The sequence below is a fragment of the Rhinoderma darwinii genome, chromosome 7 (genome assembly GCF_050947455.1).
Source record: "Rhinoderma darwinii isolate aRhiDar2 chromosome 7, aRhiDar2.hap1, whole genome shotgun sequence".
Taxonomy (NCBI): Eukaryota; Metazoa; Chordata; class Amphibia; order Anura; family Rhinodermatidae; genus Rhinoderma; species Rhinoderma darwinii.
The window spans coordinates 87,597,237-87,621,622 of NC_134693.1; the positions used below are offsets into that span (position 1 = coordinate 87,597,237).

Below are 24,386 nucleotides of genomic sequence, written 5' to 3' on the forward strand. Positions count from 1 at the left end.
AAGGTCTGTGACAAAGTCCATCGCAATGTGCTGCCAGGGGGCATTGGGTACAGGCAGAGGTTGGAGCAGCCCGGCAGGCTTGGAGTGAGTCACTTTGTTAGAGGCACACTCCGTGCAAGAAGAGACAAAGTCCAGAACATCTTTAGGTAGCGTGGGCCACCAGAAGTGACGAGCAATCAGGTCTCGGGTTTTACGGACACCGGCGTGCCCAGCCAGTTTAGAACTGTATCCCCAGCGAAGAATTCTTCTCCTGTCTGCCAACCGAACAAACGTCCTCCCTGGAGGGATGTCTCTAATCTGCAGAGGATAAGCGGTGACAACGCAGGACGGGTCTATGATAGTCTGAAGGGACTCCACCATGTCTTCCGTCTCGAACGATCTGGACAGGGCATCGGCCCTCACATTCTTGTCCGCGGGACGGTAGTGGAGCAGCAATTGGAAACGGGTGAAAAACAGTGACCACCTGGCTTGACGGAGATTCAGTCGTTGTGCAGACAGAAGGTAGGTGAGGTTCTTATGGTCGGTGAAGATCAGGATGGGGTGAGCAGCGCCCTCTAGAAGATGTCTCCACTCCTCCAGGGCCAATTTGATGGCCAGTAGCTCCCGATCTCCAATGGAGTAATTGCGCTCAGCAGAAGAAAACAGTCTTGAGTAGTAGCCACATACTCTGGAACAGAAGTGCACCTGCACCAACAGAGGAAGCGTCCACTTCCAGAGAGAACTGCCGAGATACGTCAGGATGATGGAGGATCAAGGCTGAAGTGAAGGCTTTTTTGAGGCTAATAAATGCGGACTCTGCCTCTGGAGTCCACACTTTGGCGTTCACACCCTTCTTGGTAAGGGACGAGATGGAAGCCGTCAGAGAAGAGAAGTTAGGAATAAACTGCCGGTAGAAATTGGCGAATCCCAGGAACCGCTGTATGGCCCTTAAGCCTTGAGGACGTGGCCACTCCAGGACAGCTTTCACTTTCTCAGGATCCATCTTTAGGCCTTGATCCGAGATGATGTAGCCCAGGAAGGGCAGAGAATTCCTCTCAAACACACACTTCTCCAGCTTGGCGTATAAATGATTCTCCCTTAACCGTAGTAGAACCTGACGGACATGCCTCCGATGAGAAAATCAAAATATCATCGAGATAAACAACAACACAGACATAGAGTAGATCTCGGAAGATATCGTTAACGAACTCCTGAAACACTGCGGGAGCGTTACACAGTCCGAAGGGCATCACCAGGTATTCGTAGTGCCCGTCCCGGGTGTTAAAAGCCGTCTTCCATTCATCACCCCGGCGAATCCGGACTAGATTGTAAGCCCCCCGCAGGTGTAGCTTAGAATTTTTTTGGGCTTTTCGTATGCGATCAAACTGCTCAGAAATGAGTGGCAACGGGTATTTGTTCTTGACTGTGATCAGGTTGAGGCCCCTGTAGTCAATGCAGGGACGAAGGGATCCGTCCTTCTTTTTAACGAAGAAGAATCCAGCCCCGGCCGGGGAGGAAGACTTTCGTATGAAACCCCTCTCCAGATTCTCCTTGATATAGGCCGACATGGAGAGACTCTGGCAAGGAGAGAGGATATACCCGTCCACGGGGGAGAGAGGCATTGGGAACCAGTTCAATGGGGCAGTCATAAGTCCGATGTGGAGGCAGCGTCTCAGCCTCCCTTTTGCTGAAAACATCTGCATACTGAGCAAATTGGGGAGGCAGTCCCGCCAACGACTGAGGCAGAGGAGGCTTGACAGTGTCACGGTCACTGGGTTTGTGGACCCACTAGGCCGCTCTGCCGTAGCGGGGAGGCAGCTGACCAGGTCACAGTCTATGTGAAAGTAAGATAGCAGACAGTAATGCTTAGGTACCTGAAATAGTCCGGACGGTGACTGTGGCTTCAGCACGGATGGAGGCAGGTGCGGAAAGTGGCGCCAGACGTGGCGTGCAGTATCCGATGAGCAGATGGCACTTGACGTGGCAGATGGCACTTGACGTTGCAGATGGCACTTGATGTGGCAGATGGCACTTGACGTGGCAGATGACACTTGATGTGGCAGATGGCACTTGACGTGGCAGATGGCACTTGAACACGGGTAGGCACAGGAACAATGCGGAATACAGGAACGCTAACAGGGCACCGGTAACAGCTGGAATGGGAGACACTAAGGGACCATTTGCGAGACAGACAGGGAAAGACTAACAACGCTCAGGCAAGGATCAGAAGGGCTGGGGCATTCTTATAGGGCAGGAAATCATGTGGGTTAATAAACATTGTTTTCATGTGCGCGCGCTGGCCCTACGGGACCCGGCCGGACGGAGCGGAAGTGAGCGCTCACAGAACCATGGCTGCGGGCATCGGGAGGTGAGTGAACCCGACGGCCCGCGGCCATGGGCGCTACAGACAGGATGGATCTGCAACAGACAACGACCATGTCACTTGGAGCCCCATTGGAGAACGTCTCCAGAATTCCAGTCCAGGACTGGGGCATGTAGTCAAAGCCAAGGCAGGCCCAGCAGAACAAGATTGATGGCCTTGGGCAAAGCAAGGAAAGAAACTAATTGGAAATGCAGGACTCCAACCTGGAGCTTCAACGGCTTGGTTTTAGAAATGATGGGATCAGGCAGAGGCAGTCCATTAACTGAGGCAACAGCCAAAGACATCTCTAGGGGAACTGTGGGCAACTGAAGATGTTCCACAAGCTCTTTCTTGATGTAGTTTGCAGCAGAGCCAGAGTCAAGATAGGCAGAGACTTGATGCGTCCTGTCGCCGGATACTAGGGTCACAGGAAAAGTCAATTTGGAACCGAATTCTCTGTTAGGTTCCGTTCCACCTAGGGTTGTCTCTCCAACCAATCCTAGGCAAGGGGTCTCTCTGGCCTCTGGGGACACGGGCGCACAATATAGCCTTCACGGCCGCAATACAAGCAAAGTCAAGTAGTACGTCTGCGATGTCTCCTGGGTAAACAACTTGACATAATTCCTCTGAATCGAATCCTCTGGTGGGATGACTGAGGGGGTTGCGGGACAGCAGAATCCAGCCTGGGAAGTTCCATCTCCTGGAGAACCTCTTGGGAACGTTCCCGGATCCTCATGTCAACTCGGGAGGCGAGTAGGATAAGATCGTCCAGGGTAGATGGTAGGTCGCGGGCAGCCAGCTCGTCCTTGATCCCTGAAGACAGTCCCTGCCAGAATGTAGCCACCAAAGCCTCGTTCCAGGTCAATTCAGCAGCCAGGATACCGAACTGGATGGCATACTCGCCCACGGAGAGGTCTCCCTGGTGTAGGGTTAGCAAGGATGCAGCAGCCGAAGAAACTCTCCCAGGTTCCTCAAAGATCAAGCGGAAGGTCTGTAGGAAGCACTACAAGTCCAAGGTCTCTGGTCCCTGATGTTCCCACAGAGGATTAGCCCATGCCAGGGCTTTGCCAGTAAGGAGAGAGATGATGAAGGCGATCCTGACGTCATCCGATCAGAAGGACCTGGCATGTAGTCTGAAGTGGATCAGGCACTGATTCAAAAATCCCCTGCAGGGGGGCGTGGCTTGCCGTGGACCGGAGCGGACGCATCCCAGCAGAGCTCCTGACTCCGCCGAGTGCAGACCGGGGATTCCGCTCCACTGCTCGCTGACAGCTATTCTCGGGTAGGAACATCTTTCCCCCCGCACGGCCACGCTCAGTCTAAGACCTTTCCAGCCTCACTAGGCCGCCGGACATCTTGCGGCCTAGCGGCACGAGTGAAGCCGCGGCCTCGATTACTAGAGGCGCGGCGGCCACGCATCAGAGATCCCCGCCCGGAGCACTCACCGGAGCTCCCCTGGGTCTGCCTGTCAGCCCTCCGCCCTCGTCCTGGTGGGGGGGACATAGAGAAGGCTGCTCTACCGCCCTTGTTTTTGGCCGTGTCCCACCGCTGGACTTGCGGCCTACCGCGGGAGGAGAAGCCGCGGTCTCGATTACTAGAGGCGCGGCGGCCGCGCATCAGAGATCCCCGCCCGGAGCACTCACCGGAGCTCCCCTGGGTCTGCCTGTCAGCCCTCCGCCCTCGTCCTGGTGTGGGGGGACATAGAGAAGGCTGCTCTACCGCCCTTGTTTTGGCCGTGTCTCGCCGCTGGACTTGCGGCCTACCGCGGGAGGAGAAGCCGCGGTCTCGATTCGGGCCTCCCCGCTCACGGACGAGTCCTCCCCAGTCCCCAGATACCGGACACCCGCTGGAGGCCTCACAGGGGGAATCCTGAGCACCTGTGGCTGAACTGGCCTGGAGGTGAGCGGGAGAGGGGGCCAGAATTAATCCAAGCACCATCCTTCCGGCCTACTTACACCCTGCACCTGGCTGGGGAGGCCAGCTGCTGCAGCCAGCGTGCCCACACGGATCAGGCCCTTAACTACCATTCCTGGGCCAGACCGGGAAACACAAGGGGCACCCTGCTCCACCTCTATTACACTGGAATATCCCTGCAGTTCCCCAGCACATTGCCATCTTGAACCATACTGCTATTGTCACTATACTACTATATGGATGAGCCTGGTTCTAATTTCTGAGGAAGACCTCTTGCCCACAGATTTGCACCTCTTGAGTGGGGGACAAACCACCATATCTTGGTTGCATTAACTTGTCCACTCTTCTCGGATCGGCATCCAAAAGCTTTACCATCAGCAATGAAACCTTCATAACCTTACACATGGTCTAACTACCTGATTCTACTTATCCGCAGACCTAGCTGCTTGTATGATGGTCAAGATTGGGCAACAAAAAGCAAGAGACGCTACTGTACAGTCTAAAGCCACCAGTCTGGATAATTTTGTTAAAAAGCCTCAACCCCCAAACGTCAGGGATCACCTCTCCATTACCGCTGGACACGAGAAAGACATGTCTGTTAAGGCCCAGGCTGCGCCCGTAGCAGATGCTGACAGTGACATGGAGGATACTGCACCTACCAGGGACTTGCCCGTCTCCAGATCTTTTATTAGCAGGGTTCTGAGCAAGGCACTAGAACCGGTCGTCAAAGAGCTAGGTGACATCAAACAAGAAATCCGCCAGATTGGCAACAGAGTTGAGCAACTGGAGTCTACGCAAGCCCACCTAATCCACCACGCTGAAGCTTCCACGTCCTCTTTAATCGCCTGTCAGACCCACCTGAACTCGGTCATGGACTGGCTGGAGGACCAAGACAACAGAGGGCGACGTAATAACTTGCGCTTGAAGGGCGTATCTGAATCAATTCCGGACGAATCCTTGTATACCTCGATCAAACAAATTTTCGTTAAAATACTTGGCGATAACTACCGGGATGAAATCAACATGGAAAGGGTTCACAGGGCTCTGCGAGCCAGACCTAAGCCCCAAGAGCCTCCACGCGACGTTATTTGCCGCCTTTTTAGCTCAAAAGTCCGAGATGACATCTTGAAGCATTCGAGACTTTGTGATTCCCTCTTGTGGGAGGGTTCGAGGGTCTCCGTCTACCAAGATCTGTCAAGAACCAAGCTATCCAAGCGTCAAATTCTGAAACCCTTCACAGAGTCCCTCCGGCGCAACAACATTGCATACAGATGGCTTTTCCCTTTCGGCATCTCCTTCATGATTGAAGGTAAAAGATTCATGGTTCGTAAGCATGCGGACCTGGAGGTCGCACTGGTGGCCCTGAAAATTCCTGACCTGGAGGTCCCGGACTGGGCGGTGGTTCAGAACCTGTCCGATATGCCGCCGTTGCCCCCTCACACGCCCTGGGAAACCGCCAATCCACGCAAGATGAACAGGAATCAGAAAAGATCTGGGAAACTGGCGCCTGACAGAGTCTCCATGGACACTACTTGAAAGATCTGAGAAATCGGCGCCTGGCAGAGTCTCCATGGACACTACTTGAACCCCTAGATCTCCGGGAGTACCAGCGGCTCCATATATCCTTTTTCATATTAAGGCTCTTGTTTCCTTATATACGCAGTTACGCACCGTCACTTTTTTGTAACCTCGTTATATGCATTCTGCGGGATCACGCCCTCTCCAGACTGCTTTATAATGTTAGACCACTACATACTTAGCTTTAATGTTATTTTGAATGTTATCATTGCATAGCACTATCCCAAACCTACTATTTTGCTTTGCCGATCTGAAATGTACTGTTATTATGGTACATACTTTGCCTATCTCCAGGCTTTTGTTTTGTTTTGTTATATCATTTTGTTTTGTGATACCAGTTTTAACCCTGTATCTCCCAATTTTCAAAATGTTTTTTGTACCCGCTGAGACACTGAACCTTCCATATAAGAATGTGATGCCTCTATTTGCTGTCCTCCAACTGTCTATTTCTCACCGCTATGTCACTTGGTCACCTGGTGGCGCTCTCCCTCTGTCTCCACCACTTATGCTTATCTATGACTAGTTCAGATATTTGTGTAACCTCCCTCAACACCAAAGGCCTGAATGACCCCAGGAAAAGGAGTCAAATTTTAGCGCTCCTGAAAAAGGAGAGGGCTGACGTCATTCTTTTACAGGAAACCCACTTTAAGCCCCAAAAGCTACCCACTCTCTCACACTGCCATTACACAACATGGTTCCATAGCACTCATCCTTCCTCCTCCTCCAAAGGGGTTAGCATAGCTTTTAAGAAGAATGTACCCTACATCCACTCAGTGTCTAAATCTGACCCAGAAGGTAGATTCCTTTTCATTAAGGGAACTCTTGCTGGCTCGCCCATCTCCTTTGCTAATTTATATGCTCCTAATCAGGGACAGCCTCAATGGTTAATTAAAACATTAAAGTTATTTAAAGAATTTGCAGAGGGACTTTTGGTGGTGGGGGGAGATTTTAATGTTTCGCTAGATCCCCTGCTAGATACGTCCTCCGCCAGGCCACCCATTGCGCATTCTTCCCTCAAAAGAATTAGAAGCTGCCTCCAACACCTGAACCTGATAGATGTCTGGCGACTACATTTCCCTACTACTAAAGATTACTCCTTTTATTCCCATACCCATAGGTCCCATCATAGGATTGATTATCTCTTTATTTCTTGTAGACATCTACCTATGGCGACTGCCCCTCGCATAGGCTTGATAACCCTATCTGACCACGCCCCCATCTCCCTTAGCCTCAGCATGGAAAACCTGCCCCCCAGGGCGTGGACTTGGTCCTTGAATGAAACCCTTTTGGATGATCCCCGCAATGTAACCTCCCTGTCTGCCCATCTTGTCGACTTCTTTCAGAGAAACGAAACTCCTGATATCTCAACGCCAATTGTGTGGGAAACGCACAAAGAAGGAGCTCAACTCCATACTCTCGCAGATTTCTGCTCTTGAGAGTGTGGGTAAACGCTCACAAGCGCTTGAGATACAGGGGAATTTGAGTGACTTACGGAAGAAGTTGAAGGATTTACTTAATATTAAGTCAGCAAAAATTTATCAGCGTAGCTCTTTCAAATTTTATGCACACGGGGATAGAGGCTCCAAAGTCATGACCAAACTTCTTAAAAAACGTACGGAACAATCCTTTATCAAAGAGATCAAGACCCCCTCTGGTTCTCTATCTTCTGATATTGGAGATATAACAAGGGAGTTCTTGCAATACTACACATCCCTATACAACTTGCCCAAACCGTCGGACTCGCACACTCTCACTGAACAATTTCTCCAGCATATAAATCTCCCCTCCCTCACGGACATAGATAGAGGCGCTCTCACTCAGCCCTTTACATTAGACGAACTGACCAAAGTTCTTTCATCCATACCCAAAGGTAAAAGTCCTGGACCTGATGGCTTCCCCATTAGCTACTATAAAAAGTTTAAACAGGTATTGTTACCCAAATTCCTTAATGTATGCAATAGCCTTTTGGAGGGCTCTACTCTACCGCCACAGGCGGTAAAGATAGTGCAGAATGTGGAAGCTATCGGCCCATCTCCCTCCTTAACACGGATCTCAAATGGTGGGCAAAACTTCTGGCCAACAGACTCAATCCTCTCCTCTCCCGCTTAATTAACCCCGAACAAGTGGGGTTTGTACCCGAGAGAGAAGGCAAGCATAACACCACCAGACTTCTTAACATAATTCATCATGCTACACAGAAGGGGATCCCTTTAGTCTTACTAGGGACCGATGCCGAGAAGGCTTTTGATAGGGTCAGGTGGTCCTTCATGCTTGCCACTCTACATAAATTTGGTTTTCCTGACAAGTTTATATCTGCAGTTTTCTCTCTATATACTACACCCAAGGCTAGCTTACGCTTGAACGGCACAATTTCACCCTCCTTTAGCATAAATAACGGAACAAGGCAGGGCTGTCCCCTTTCCCCAGCCTTATTCATCCTCACCTTAGAAACACTCATTCAGAAACTCATACAGACTACTGATATCTCAGGCATACAGCTGGGGAACCACATCCACAAGACAGCTGCTTTTGCAGATGACCTCCTGCTGCTGGTCACTAACCCTAAGCAAGCATTCCCCTTAATACTGCAAGCTTTTAACTCCTTCGGTTATGTGTCAAACTTCAAAATTAATTACTCCAAGTCAGAAGTCCTTAATGTTTCAGCGTCACTAGCGGATATATGCGACGTACAACAGCTGGCCCCGTTCCAATGGCCGCAACATAGCATCAAATATCTGGGCGTTAAGCTTACTAAAAAATCCTCCCAACTCTATGCTGCCAATTTCGTCCCCTTACTAAACAAGATTAAAACCCAGTTACATTCCCTGCGGATCCCCTTCCTATCCTGGGTGGGCAGGAAAAACTACCTGAAGACTTACATTCTCCCTCAAATCCTATACGTGCTTCAAACCATGCCCATTTACCTACCTAATACTTTCTTTAACTCCATCAAATCTCTATTCTCCAAATTTCTCTGGAACTCTAAAAAGCCGCGACTAGCACATAGACACCTGATTCTCAAACCCAGCTCCGGGGGTATGGGCCTTCCGGACATTCTCACCTATTATAAAGCCATACACCTGGGTAGGTGGGTTTCCTTGAACAGAACCAGAGACATGTCTCCAACCCTAGCTGCGGAAAGAGCTCTGCTTTCTCCAGGTTTACAAGCTCGACTATGGTGCCCTTTTTTAAAAACGGGACTTACAAACTCCATAAGCCCCACAATTAAAGGCACCGTTTTAGTATGTCAGAAATTTTTCTGCGGCTGCACTCCGATGAAAAAAACACTACCGCTTACACCGCTCCACCTACTCCCGATACTCACTAATTGCACAACTGCCCCTGATACCTTCTGGTCCTCTTTAAAATACAATACTGTAGTCGATATTTTTGGAGAGGGGCAAGTCCCCACCTTACAATCCCTTTTGCCTGCAGATACACACCCACCCATCCCCTTCTTACACTCCTTAGGATTCAAAGAAACGAGCAACCTCTTTCTGAAGATGTTTCCGGATATCTCAGAACCCTCCTGGTTGGAGACATATTTGCTACTACCTGCTCTTCCTAAGGGCCTAGTCTCTAAAATATACTCTGGCCTGGTTTTAGATGGCTCTCCTGCCAAACCCAGTTTTCTTCTGGCCTGGGAGAAGGAACTGGAAGTTACCTTCAGCAGGGAAGATACGTCTTTTATTCTAAAGCACGTATTTGGCTTCTCTAGATGCGTTAAAATTCAGGAGAACTCCTTTAAAACCACAACCAGGTGGTACAGAACTCCAGATTTTTTGTACAAAATCAATCTGATTCCAACCAACCAGTGTTGGAGGTGCAATGCTGGCGTGGGTAGCATATCGCATATCTGGTGGGACTGCCCCTCGATCAAGCCCTTTTGGGATAAGGTGTCTGACACAATTCAGAAAGTTACAAAACAAGCGCTCCCCCTTGGGGCTCCTCTAGTTCTCCTATGGGCTCCATCTCAAAATTTCCGCCCGAAGCGTAATGATCTGATAACTCAAATGATTACAGTGGCTAAACTACTGATTCCACTCCACTGGAAATCGTCCGCACCCCCGACTTTCCGTGAGTGGTTAGATAAGATGGACTCTATTGGCAGGATGGAGGAGCTCTTGAGCTGGGAACTCAGAAAGCATGAAGACTATCTGAAGGTGTGGTCTCCGTGGCTGACTTTTCGGGCATCTCATCCCCTCCCAAACTGTGCTTCCCCCTTGTCCCTTAGGATCTATGGGGGGTGACTAGTGTAGTTCCTCTTAGGATTGTATAGACCTCCTCCACATGGGGAGACCGTAACACTATTCCTTCCCTCTCAAACCTTGCATGACATTGGTTTTCTCTCTGTATCTCTATCGTATCTCATTTTTATTTTTTTTCTCACGTTCTGACATGGGTACCCAGTTTATTGTTACTAACGTTTCTACTTTATTGCTTATTGTTTCTCATCCTGCATGGTCATTATTGAACAGAACTTCGGCCTGCGTGCCGTGAGATTTATCTGCGGTTTCCCGTGATCTATGTACGGATGCTTTTCTTTTCTGTTGTTTATCTTGTTGTATATTTTCAATAAAACAAAGATTTGATAAAAAAAAAAAAAAATCCCCTGCAGGACCTCGGATCTCCGTCATAGCGTGGAGGTAGCGGCAAGAAACACGGGGTTGGTACCGGTACAGACAGGAAGTGTAGCAGGCGGAACCGCAGAAACGGGTGCGGTGATGACTGTGGTTGGAGCAAGCAGCCGATGGGCTATGGCGTTCACCGACAGGAGGAGTTGGTCTTGTCGTGACTGGAGATCCTCCATCTCGGCCAGCATGGCTCATGTCGTCCAGCGGGGTCCATTGCCTGAGCGTACTGTCACGAAGCGGGTTAGTGGACCCACTAGGCCGTACTGCCATAGCGGGGAGGCAGCTGGCCAAACAACAGGACACCCCAGAAATACAATGTCCCGCACAAGGGTACCTGAATAGTCCAGATGGTGGCCGCAGCTCTGGCACAGATGGAGATGGGTGTAGCAGATGGCGCCAAACGTGGCGGATGACACAGGAGCCGCAAGTTGCGCCAGACGTGGCGGACTCCTCCAGACGTGGCAGAAGACACAGGACGTGGCGGACTCCTCCGGACAAGGCAGATGACACAGAACGTGGCGGATTGCTCCGGACGTGGCAGATGACACAGGACGTGGCGGATGCCTCCGGACGTGGCAGATGACACAGGACGTGGCACGACTTGATACTAAGGCACAGCACGGGAAACAGGAACGGGAAACAAGGCATGGGTAACAACTGGAACGGGAAACACTAAGGGACCATTTGCAAGACAGACTGGGAAAACTAACAACGCTCAGGCAAGGATTAGAAGGCCTGGGGCCTTCTTATAGACCAGGAAATCGTGGCAGTTGATGATGATGACGACTTCCTATTTGCGCGCGCTGGCCCTTTAAGGCCGGGCGCGAGCGTGTGCGCGCACCCTGCAGGACACAGCCGAACGGAGCGGAAGTGAGCGCTGGCATCTCCTAGGAGGGAGACGGGGACCAGCGCTCACGGATCCATGGCTGCAGGCGTTGGGAGGTGAGTGAACCCGACGGCCCGCGGCCATGGACGCTACACATGCCTCCCTCCTGAAACGCTGCTCCCCGTCCTTGGTTACCTCGAGGAAACCTCCGGTCCCTGTTCTCACCCCTGAAGGGGTAGAATTCGAGGTGGCCAAGATTGTGGACAGCAGGATGGTCCAAGGCTCCCTCCAGTACCTGGTCCATTGGAGAGGATACGGGCCTGAGGAGAGGACATGGGTACCCGTCCGGGATGTTCACGCTGAGGTATTGCTTAGGAGGTTCCATCTTTGGTTCCTCAATAAGCCAGGTCCACCTAGGAAGGGTCCAGTGGCCCCTCATAAAAGTGGGGGGTACTGTAAAGGATCTGCCAGACACAGCTTCTGTGTCGACGCCCGTGGTTAATCAGTCTGCATCTGCTCCTAGGTCTGACAGAGTGACTCGATCTGCTACCACTCAGGCTGGTAGGCTGAGGAGTGGGAGAACCTATCACAGCCTGGCCAGACGGTTCTATCTCCCGCCCTCGGTCTATGTATACCTTCATTTGCTTCTTGTCTTTGCCTGTGATTCTGTCTTGTTTCCTGCCTCTGCTGTTCCTGCTTGTAGTATTGACCTCTGTTTCAAATTGACCCTGACTTTACTGACTTTGCTCCTGCTCTGCGTTTGGTACCTCGTACACTCCTGGTTTGACTTGACTCGTTCACTACTCTTGTTGCTCACGGTGTTGCCGTGGGCAACTGCTCCATTTCCCTTAGCTTCTGTGTACCCTTGTCTGTTTGTCTGTCGTGCACTTATTGAGCGTAGGGACCGTCACCGAGTTGTACGCCGTCGCCTAGGACGGGCCGTGCAAGTAGGCAGGGACTGAGTGGCGGGTAGATTAGGGCTCACCTGTCTGTCTCCCTACCCCGACAATACAGCCGGGCTCCAGGACCTCAGTGGTACTTGTCGCCATGGCTACAGGTAAGTGTGAAACTTTTTTTTTCGTACAGTTTTCCGCATCGGACATTACGGACAAATAACTGCACCAGAATTTGGTCCGGTTCTTCGGCCGGAATTGACTGCGGCGACCAGGACAGATACACTGTGTGCTTTTAGGCTGCATATCCAACCTGTGTGAACATACCCTAATAGTTCGCCTGTCAGTTTATTACGATCCTGGCCATCTAAGTTGTTAGTGGAGGGTCCCCCTTTTTTCTACTGCGTTCAACGTGTGGATTAAATAATGTCATATTAATAATTTGGACTTTTACGGACACAGCGATACTAGTTATGTAAAAAAAAATCATTGCTTTTGGGGGGAAAGTAATTATTTTGAACTTTTAATATTTAGTTTTTTTAATATTTATTTTTTCTTAGTCCCCCTAGGGGACGTTAACCAGCGATCTTTGGATTGCTTGCACGATATACTTCAATACTATTGTATTGCAGTATATTGCGATTCTGATATTCTCTGGCAGGACCTAATAAGAGTATAATGCTGACGGACCTGGGGGCCATGACAACCATTGGCAACTTGCGATAGTGTAGCCGATGCAACATTAGAGTAGGCTGCCCCCCTGTTTCTAACGGCGAAGATGCTTCGGTCACTTTTGACCACGGCATCTAAGGGGTTAAACTATCGCAATCCTGCTCATTATACTGAAGTGCCGGCTGTTTCATATAGCCGACGCGCTGAACTTATGGAGTGGGCTCAGCGCTTGAGCCTGCTGCATACTCCCACACCAGACCTCCGCCGCATATAAACGGCGTAAATAAAATGTCTTATTTGCTACACAAAATAGCGCAAGATGCAGAGGGAAACCATGACGAAAACCAGACGGAACCCAATAAAGTCAAAATATCAGAAATAATAGCGCAGGTGTGAACAGATCCTAACTCCTCTCACTCAAAGATTAATTTAACATTTAGTAATAATGTGGAACTGCCCTTTAAATTCTGATCTAGTAAAGCTAATATTATTCATAATTTCTTATGGCAAAAATGTGAGAATGTAAGTATTGGCGAGAACAAGCATGCTTCATTACAGGACATTTACTTCATGAATACATATACATTAATATAATGTTCACAAGAATATCACCCAGCGGAAGGATTAAAGGTGTTTTCCAGGTACTAAAAATTGATGGCCTTTCCTAAGGATAGGCCATTCACTTCAATGGGAGAAAAGTCTGCAATACTTGTGAATCGCCGCTAAATGCGTGTCGACGATTCACAGTGAGCAAGAAGAAAAGAAGGGGATGCAGCACTGTACGAGCGCTGCGCAGCCTTCAGAACAGCTTATCGGCGGGGGTCCTGGGAATCGAACCCCAACCCATTAGCTATTGATGGCCTATCCTGAGGATAAGCCATAATTTTTAGTGGCTGGAAACCCCTTTTAATCGTGGCACTTACCTTGGTGTTAATGTACATATCCATGTCAGAGGCCTCTTCATATTCTGCAGTATTGCTATGAGCATGGGAATATTCTAAATGCTGGATGTGCGTGTTTTCTTTAGTCAGGGACTTTTCTGATTTAATATCTAGAAGTGATGAATCGTCACTGACATAAGATGTTTTTGAGCGTGGGGCCATTAAATCATTATGGATCATCTCAGAAGCATCTGATAGGTGTAATTCCTTCAGGTCATATGAAATATGTTCTGGTGAAGGAGGGTTATGATAACCTTTCGTAAAGATATTTACAGTAGCCATTTGTAGCTCTGCAGGTTCCATTTTGAAGTGTTCTGATGGAGTATGAGGTCTGTTTCTAGCTTCTGGTGGACATTCATTCCCATCCCAAATATTCTGAGATCTCGATTCTTTTAGGGTATCCACAGCTTGTGAGTTGGTGCTATCATTTTGCTTTGCAGTATCTGACAGTAAAGTTGCATTCATCTCCCCGACGTTTCTAGTTGGCTTCAACACAACTTTGGACAGTGGGCTTTCAGTGCCACTATACCACTCCACAAGTATTTGGTTCTGTGGCTCTGGTCTATAACAAGAAAGAGGACCTGCAGGCTTATAATGAGACCTCCCTGCGTGATATTTTGGTTCTTGGTTGTTGTTGTGCTGTTCTGGAAAATAACTTGATGGTGGTGGGTGTGATTGTTGTAGGTTTCTGTCTTCATAAGGACATTCTCCGTTGTTTAATTCTGTCATTCCTTTAGTCTGTGAATTTTCAATTCTAGAATATTGCAATTCAGTCCCTTCAAAGACTGCAGATTCTGTCCTAGGGGATGTCTTAAATGGTGGACCTATAAAGTAATTACGGAGGGTCTCAGGTGCACTGGATTTTTGTAAATACTTCAGATTACAATGATCAGGTTCTATTGAATGATTATATGGTTTTGGGGAGCTGCATGGATTAGTGTTTAAGGAAGGTGTTTGGAACTTTTGGAGTTCCCTTTTGTTTTCTGGTGGCATGTAAGCATTGCTGTCTGATTCTGGTTGAAAGAATGATGGCTCTTGAGCACTTTGTAGTTTAGTATCTGATAATAAGGGCAGACGCTGTGATTTTATATTATTAGATTCCTGGGGAGGTGCTATGGATGATATACCACCATTTGCTGATATTTCCTGATCTGTTTGTGTTCCTGTTGCCCTCAGTTCAATTTTAGAAGCTAGGCTTTCAATTTCAGAAAACCCCAAAAACTGTTGTTTTTGCAGCTCTGGTGTGTGGCAAGAAAGTGGCCCTGCAGGCTTGTACTGGGACCACCCTGCATTTTTTGCCTCTTGTATAGCGTTGGCTTGAGTATACACCTGTTCATTCTCTAAAAGAGAGCCTAATGATGGGTGATGCTGTGTGTAGTGTAAGTGGTTAGATCCAGTATAATAGGAATCTGGATTATTAGTAGGTGATGGTTTATTCTGTTGCTCCACTTTGTGTGACCTCTCAGGTTTTTCATATTGTGAACTGCCAAAGTGGCTAAATGTTGTCTCTGCAGATGTTCCTGAGATACTTGTTTGATAATTCTGTAAAGAAATGATTAGAAAAAACAAACCTTTTTAATTTAAATATATTTTTTCTTCTACAAAAAAATCACACTGAAAACCACATGTTTAAACATTAGTTTTTTTCTGTCATATTTATAGTAATACATTTTTTTTGTTCCACAAATCAGTATTATAATATGTCCCACTATAAGGGCCCCATAGCAACCGCATGGTCTTCCTATGGTATATACAGCATAGACTTCAAGCCCACCTTTCCCTGGCAGAAGCCTTTCTGTAAGGCCCTATTCACACGACAGGGTTTCCTGGCCGTGTGACGGCCGTACAAAAAACGGCCATCACATGGCTGCAGTAGGAACAATAGACCCCAAATGGGGCTATTCACATGACTGATGTTTTGATGGCCCGTTATACCGGGCCGTCAAAAAATGGGACATGCCCTGTTTTCGGCCATTCTCCCAGCCGCCCGGCTCCCATAGAAATCTATGTGGCCTGGGTGATACACGACCATTACTTGAATGTGCTCCAAGTGACAGCCGTGTCTTCAGTCGCTCGCTCACTCTCTCCTCCTCCTCCTCCTCACTGTGCGAAGTCCATGTGAGAGAGGGTATATTTTTGCTCACTGTAGGAACGGAATCCCAAATCCCCGGCCACAGCTTCAGCAACGCTGTGGCCGGGGATTGGGGATTCCACTCCAGGAGAAGTCCCTGACTTCACTGTCCAAAAAGCCGAACAGAAATGAAGCAGCTGAGCGCTAACACGAGCAATTCAGCTGCTTCATTCTAGCGATTGGTGGGGGTCTCAGTGCTTGGACCCCCACCAATCCAAACTTCTGACATATCTCTATGACATGTCAGAAGTTTGTAGAACGTTTAACTACACTTTAAAGCCTACCGTGTGTTGGGCTTAAATACAGGGCCCCAGCTTACACTGCACAAGAATACTGTCTGCTACACCCTGTATCTAAGCCTACATTAGGCTTAGATACATGGTCCAACAAACAGTATCACGCATGCACATGGGCCCTGTTCACATCACCGCTGCCCTACTGTTGAGGGGTTTAGTCTGGTTAACCTCTCAACTTAAAGGCAAATGGAAAGCTTAGCTTCCGTTTGCATCACCATTGATCCCAATGGTGATGGAAACTTTGCTAATGGTTTCCGTTTGTCACCGTTGTGAACGGGTTCCGTTGTTTTGGTGGAATCAATAGCGCAGTCGACAATGCAAAACAACGGAATCATGCCACAACAGTGACAATCGGAAATCTTTAGCAACGTTTCCGTCACCATTGAGATCAATGGTGAGGGAAACTGAAGTGGAGTTTTCAGTTTGCCTTTCTGTTGAGAGGTTAACTCGACGGAACCCATCAATGGAAGAGCAGCGATGATGTGAACAGGCCCTTTCTAATGTTTTTTTTTTTTTACACGTTCGGTTGTTGGACTACGTCGGATTCATGGACTACTTCTTTATTCTCAATAAATTGGTTAATGAGGGTTGTGTGGGGGTGTTTTATTTCAATAAATCTATTTTTTCTATGCCTTTGTATTTTTTTTTTTAACTTTATCGCTGCCAACCTACTAATGGCCGCTGACAGATTGACAGCGTCCATTACTAAGGTGGGGTTTACTGTTAGCCGGTGAAAAGGCTAACACTAACCCCAATTATTACCCCGGTACCCACCGCCACCAGGGGTGCCAGGAAGAGCCGGGTACGATCCAGTACCCGACCATCTGTAGTGATGGTCGTGCACTGGGGGGACCGCAGGCTGGTATTTTTAGGCTGGGAAAGGCCAAAAACAGCGGCCCTTCCCATCCTGGTAATGCTAGCCTACTGCTGCTGTGTTGTATCTGGCAGGTTATGAAGAATGGGGGGGACCCCACGTCATTTTTTTTTATAAATAATTGGACAGCACGATGTGGGGTTCCCCCATTTTTATAACCAGCCAGATACAACATAGCAGCAGCAGCCTAGCATTACCAGGGTCGGAAGGGTCACAGTTTTTGGCCTTTCCCAGCCTAATAATACCAGACTGCAGCCGCCCCAGTGCCCCTCTGTCATTACAGATGGTCGGGTACTAGATCATACCCGGCTCTTCCTGGTGGCGCTGGGTACCAGGGTAATAATGGGGATTAGTGTTAACCTCTTCATGTCTAACATTAAGTCCCCCCCTTAATAATGGGCGTTGTGAATCAGCCAGCGACAATTACTAGGGTGGTAGTTATAAGGTTTAAACAAATACAAAGACATAGATAAAATATTTTAGTGAAATAAAAATTCCACACAGCCCTCGTTATCAATTTTATTGAGAATAAAAAAAAAATGCAGTTATCGAAGTAGTCCTCGAATCTGAAGTAGTCCAACAACCCCACTAGTAAAAAAACAATCACACAAAAATAATTTGTATCATGTCAAAAAGGAAAATAATTATTATTCTTACCTTTCCTGGGTCCAGCGCTAGAGCTGCAATGTCAGCAAGCTGGTCTCTATATCTAATCCAACCGTGTGATACTGTCTGCTGAGCCACTGTATCTAATCCTATCATGTGTGATACTGTCTGTTGAGTCACTGTATCTAATCCTATCATGTGTGATACTGTCTGCTGGGCCCTATATCTAATCCTATCATGTGTGATACTGTCTGCTGGGCCCTATATCTAATCCTATCATGTGTGATGCTGTCTGCTGAGCCACTGTGTCTAATCCTATCCATAGCTATAGGGTCGTAGTGCTATAGATATGCTGTCTCATATACAGTGAAGGAAATAAGTATTTGATCCCTTGCTGATTTTGTAAGTTTGCCCACTGTCAAAGACATGAACAGTCTAGAATTTTTAGGCTAGGTTAATTTTACCATTGAGAGATAGATTATATATATATAAAAAAAAAATAAAAATCACATTGTCAAAATTATATAGATTTATTTGCATTGTGCAGAGAGAAATAAGTATTTGATCCCCTACCAACCATTAAGAGTTCAGCCTCCTCCAGACCAGGTACACGCTCCAAATCAACTTGGTGCCTGCATTAAAGACAGCTGTCTTAAATGGTCACCTGTATAAAAGACTCCTGTCCACAGACTCAATGAATCAGTCTGACTCTAACCTCTACAACATGGGCAAGACCAAAAGAGCTTTCTAAGGATGTCAGGGACAAGATCATAGACCTGCACAAGGCTGGAATGGGCTACAAAACCATAAGTAAGACGCTGGGTGAGAAGGAGACAACTGTTGGTGCAATAGTAAGAAAATGGAAGACATACAAAATGACTGTCAATCGACATCGATCTGGGGCTCCATGCAAAATCTCACCTCGTGGGGTATCCTTGATCCTGAGGAAGGTGAGAGCTCAGCCGAAAACTACACGGGGGGAACTTGTTAATGATCTCAAGGCAGCTGGGACCACAGTCACCAAGAATACCATTGGTAACACATTACGCCGTAATGGATTAAAATCCTGCAGTGCCCGCAAGGTCCCCCTGTTCAAGAAGGCACATGTACAGGCCCATCTGAAGTTTGCAAATGAACATCTGGATGATTCTGAGAGTGATTGGGAGAAGGTGCTGTGGTCAGATGAGACTAAAATTGAGCTCTTGGCATTAACTCTTACACAAGAAAAGGTTGCCTGCAAGCAACCAAGCCCAATTTCCCAACTACCAAAAATATAGTAAAATAAATAACCTTTATTCAGCTACGTATAGCTAGACAGACCACAAACAATGGGTTAAAATTATCACTACCTGATGGCCGGACGTAAACATATGTTCCCTGTGTTAACAGGCACATGTAGTAATTGACATAGGAGCACTAGTATCTTCCCTAGCCAGTTAGATTATTAAAGTAACTAATATATGACAGTAAGTCCGGTCAGCGGTGAGTGTTTAAAATCTTAGCAGCCCCCCCGACATGTTTCGCTACTAAGTAGCGTCCTCAGGGGTACACGGGGCTAATGGCGGCGCGAAATGAAAGAGATCCTAATATAGATGTGTAAGATGACAGATCTGAGGGTGTGTCAGGACAGGCAGCCTATGACAGCGAGGAAGACACTATGGCCTCTCAGCTGTAGCTGACCAACGAATAAGCAAGGGGATAAGATACTCCAATGAGAGACAGGAAGCGGCACATGCGTATAGCGGTGAAACAAAGACTTAGTGCAATCGACATCACCCGGACAGTAACTATCCGAGTGAGTTTCGGGCGCATGAGTAGATAAACAAATTTTCAACTTAGTGCCAGCAAGTTCACTCCACCAGCCCAGGATTTAATCAATGGATAAAGAAGTATGTAAATTTCTGTCACCATCGGACTACCGACGACCGGCATATGTGCATTCTCAGGACACGTTGGTACTGCAGAGAATAAGGATAAGGGGCCTGCGGCTATGTAAGGGTGGAATAGATATTTACTTGCACCAATAAACAATAAAGGGCAAAAATTAATATAGTAACAGAAAAAGCGAGACCCATATATGTCCTATGTCACAACAGCCATAAGTATAGAATTAGACTGACAGCACTTATGCCGTAGATCAAATTACAGGCAGAGTTTTAATATAAGCAAGTAGATTATTCCGATTTGATGTTCAGGATATCACTGAGAAATAGCGCATGCGTATTACTGGGGTAGACGCACTTAGAATTAGGGCTAGAAAGGGTCGCTTCCTGTATAGAATGTGGTAAAAAAATTAGATAGCAAGGTTAGTCCCCTATATATAGAAAACTGCTATTCGTGAGCTCTGACAGTACTCCAAAGAGCCCCATATGAGGACATGTAATACATCTGACAAATACCTCAGGATCAATAACAGATATAGCGTGTCTGTGACAACAAGCCGCTGCCACTATGTGGTCAAGATGGTGGTATAGTTATAAACGTATCACCAGACCATAACATTAAAATATGCATGGTCATCATATTATTTGGAAAAATTCTTAAAGTACCTATAATTCACTTGGTATATGGCAGGTACACGGTAGTATTATAGTTTTTATATATGTATATATGTCTCTCTAACCACCTAGTAGTGTAGATAGAGATGAAACAGAAAATGAAATCTCAATTCATTGCTGTAAAGTCAAAGAAACGCACTAAAGGTAAAGCCCTCATTTAGACCTGAGGGAGACATGGTGTTAAGTCGGTGAATCCACCGCGCCTCTTCTTGCAGAAGTCTCCGGTCTAGATTGCCCGCTCTAGGACCCATTTTGATTTGGGTAATGCCCCAGAACTTGAGCAGCTTAGGGTTACCCCCATGAAATTTAGCAATATGTCTTGAAAGAGTCGTATCCTCATTACAATTTATAGTACTTATATGTCTGGAAACCCGTCTTCTCAACTCCTGAATGGTTTTACCCACATATAGCTTCGGGCAGGGACATTTGGCAATATAGACAACCCCACTGCTCTGGCAATTTAAAAATTGTTCTATTCGGTATAATTTACCATCGATAGGATTGGAGAAGTTCTTAACGGTCGGCATCAGGGGGCAGAAAGAGCATCTGCCACACGGATGAAAACCCTTTAATGGTGATTTAAGCCATGTGGAAGGAGTGTTCGATTGTCTAGAATAATGGCTATGTACTAGGAACTCCCGTAAGTTCTTTCCCCTACGGTAGGTGACACTAGGATTAGCCATCACTGCATCCTTAAGGTCAGGGTCAGCAGTGAGGATAGCCCAATGTTTTTTTAGGATTTGGACAACCTGGGGAGAGCAGGCATCAAAAGTGCCTATGCAACGAATGCCACTAGATGATCTGGTTTTAGTAGATTTACTCCCCTTGTTCGATAATAGGTCGCTTCTCTCAGAGGCCATCAACTAACCCTGCTTAAGAAGGGCTTGTCATACACTCCAACTCCACCCTATGACGAATTTGTATGGGTAAAGGACATTAACCTCTTTGCACGGAAATTGGCCCTACATAAGTATTTTAAGGGGAATATATCTGAGAGAACATCTCAAGACCGTGCAGAATCCAATACCCTGAGAGATCTGGAGAGCTTGCTCTATGAGAGCGAATTCGGTGTCATGGATGCTGTTGGACAACTTTCGACTCTACGTCCCAAGTCCAAGCTCACACCTCCATTCTCACAGTATAGCCATATCGATACCTTTGTCAGGATGGTGTGTAATGACCTTAAAAAATTAAAAACTACTAGGTCTAGTACCTTTAGTAATCTTAGTATTGATGAAAGACGGGCATTGGATGATTTATGCAGAGACGATAATTTAGTCCTCAAGCCCTCCGACAAGGGAGGTAATATAGTTATCATGAGCCATGCTGACTATGTCAGCATGGTTCATAGGTTACTTGATGACAATACCACATATGTCACCTTGGGAGGTAATCCCACGGCTAATTACCTGTCCGAATTGTATACCCTCCTAAATGTTGCCAAGAACGAGAACCTCATTACTACTGATGAATTTAAATGCCTCTATAATTCTACTCCTACTTTGGCAACCTTTTACGCGTTGCCAAAGGTTCATAAAGCAACCTCTCCTCTCCCTGGAAGACCCATTGTGTCGGGTAACGACAGCCTAATACAGGGCATCAGTCTCTATGTCAATGAGATATTAACACCATTTGTCTCCTCTCTATCCTCTTACTTGAGGGACACTAAGGACACCGTCACCAGGATCCATGAGATCAATGTTACCTCTACTACTATGATTGCGAGCATAGACGTGGAGTCACTATATACCAATATTCAGCACGATTTAGGACTCAATGCTGTTAAATATTTCTTAAACACTAAAGGCACTCAATTCCAACGACACAACGATTTTGTTCTGTCACTCCTACGTTTTTTACTTACTCACAATTATTTCATTTTTGATCATAAATATTATCATCAAATTAAGGGCACGGCCATGGGCACAGTCTGTGCACCCACTTACGCGAATCTTTTTTTGGGGTGGTGGGAAGACACTATTGTTTTTTCTGATAATCTTCTTTCTTTCACTTCACATATTTCTTTCTGGGGAAGATACATTGATGACATTCTCATCCTTTGGGATGGGGATGTCAACACTTTTTGTGACTTCATGTCTATGCTCAACGCCAATCCTATTGGCATGAAATTTACGTATGAAATTCATGATCATGCTATTAATTTTCTTGATCTTAAGATTTCCTTGGATCCTGATGGCGGTGTCCAAACGGACATTTTTCGTAAGGCTACTGCGACCAATAGCCTGTTACATTGGCAAAGCCACCACCCTCCTGCCCTTAAGAAAGGGATACCCATAGGCCAGTATTTGAGGGCCAGACGCAATTGTTCTAATGAACTATCCTTTCAAGCTGAATGCGATGGACTCTTCAATAAGTTTAGAGCACGTGGCTACCCAAAAAAGTGGCTACACAGGGCATACGCTAGGGCGAGGGCCTCTGAGAGAAGCGACCTATTATCGAACAAGGGGAGTAAATCTACTAAAACCGGATCATCTAGTGCCATTCGTTGCATAGGCACTTTTGATGCCTGTTCTCCCCAGGTCGTCCAAATCCTAAAAAAACATTGGGCTATCCTCACTGCTGACCCTGACCTTAAGGATGCAGTGATGGCTAATCCTAGTGTCACCTACCGTAGGGGAAAGAACTTACGGGAGTTCCTAGTACATAGCCATTATTCTAGACAATCGAACACTCCTTCCACATGGCTTAAATCACCATTAAAGGGTTTTCATCCGTGTGGCAGATGCTCTTTCTGCCCCCTGATGCCGACCGTTAAGAACTTCTCCAATCCTATCGATGGTAAATTATACCGAATAGAACAATTTTTGAATTGCCAGAGCAGTGGGGTTGTCTATATTGCCAAATGTCCCTGCCCGAAGCTATATGTGGGTAAAACCATTCAGGAGTTGAGAAGACGGGTTTCCAGACATATAAGTACTATAAATTGTAATGAGGATACGACTCTTTCAAGACATATTGCTAAATTTCATGGGGGTAACCCTAAGCTGCTCAAGTTCTGGGGCATTACCCAAATCAAAATGGGTCCTAGAGCGGGCAATCTAGACCGGAGACTTCTGCAAGAAGAGGCGCGGTGGATTCACCGACTTAACACCATGTCTCCCTCAGGTCTAAATGAGGGCTTTACCTTTAGTGCGTTTCTTTGACTTTACAGCAATGAATTGAGATTTCATTTTCTGTTTCATCTCTATCTACACTACTAGGTGGTTAGAGAGACATATATACATATATAAAAACTATAATACTACCGTGTACCTGCCATATACCAAGTGAATTATAGGTACTTTAAGAATTTTTCCAAATAATATGATGACCATGCATATTTTAATGTTATGGTCTGGTGATACGTTTATAACTATACCACCATCTTGACCACATAGTGGCAGCGGCTTGTTGTCACAGACACGCTATATCTGTTATTGATCCTGAGGTATTTGTCAGATGTATTACATGTCCTCATATGGGGCTCTTTGGAGTACTGTCAGAGCTCACGAATAGCAGTTTTCTATATATAGGGGACTAACCTTGCTATCTAATTTTTTTACCACATTCTATACAGGAAGCGACCCTTTCTAGCCCTAATTCTAAGTGCGTCTACCCCAGTAATACGCATGCGATATTTCTCAGTGATATCCTGAACATCAAATCGGAATAATCTACTTGCTTATATTAAAACTCTGCCTGTAATTTGATTTACGGCATAAGTGCTGTCAGTCTAATTCTATACTTATGGCTGTTGTGACATAGGACATATATGGGTCTCGCTTTTTCTGTTACTATATTAATTTTTGCCCTTTATTGTTTATTGGTGCAAGTAAATATCTATTCCACCCTTACATAGCCGCAGGCCCCTTATCCTTATTCTCTGCAGTACCAACGTGTCCTGAGAATGCACATATGCCGGTCGTCGGTAGTCCGATGGTGACAGAAATTTACATACTTCTTTATCCATTGATTAAATCCTGGGCTGGTGGAGTGAACTTGCTGGCACTAAGTTGAAAATTTGTTTATCTACGCATGCGCCCGAACAGGGGCGTAGCTAGAGGCTCATGGGCCCCGATGCAAAAATTCTTACTGGGCCCCCCCCCCCCCGCAAACTTCTCA

General features: G+C 46.8%; 1 protein-coding gene across 2 annotated transcripts in view; it reads right to left on the reverse strand.

Annotated features, from left to right (window-relative positions):
* TRIOBP (TRIO and F-actin binding protein) overlaps positions 1 to 24,386 on the reverse strand; it is a 412,380-nt gene that overhangs the window by 251,719 nt on the left and 136,275 nt on the right. For both annotated transcript variants that reach the window (XM_075833639.1, XM_075833638.1), the window contains exon 4: positions 13,782 to 15,341. In XM_075833639.1, the coding sequence (XP_075689754.1) occupies positions 13,782 to 14,792 (1,011 nt within the window). In that variant the 5' untranslated portion in view covers positions 14,793 to 15,341. The remainder of the gene's footprint in view (positions 1 to 13,781; positions 15,342 to 24,386) is intronic.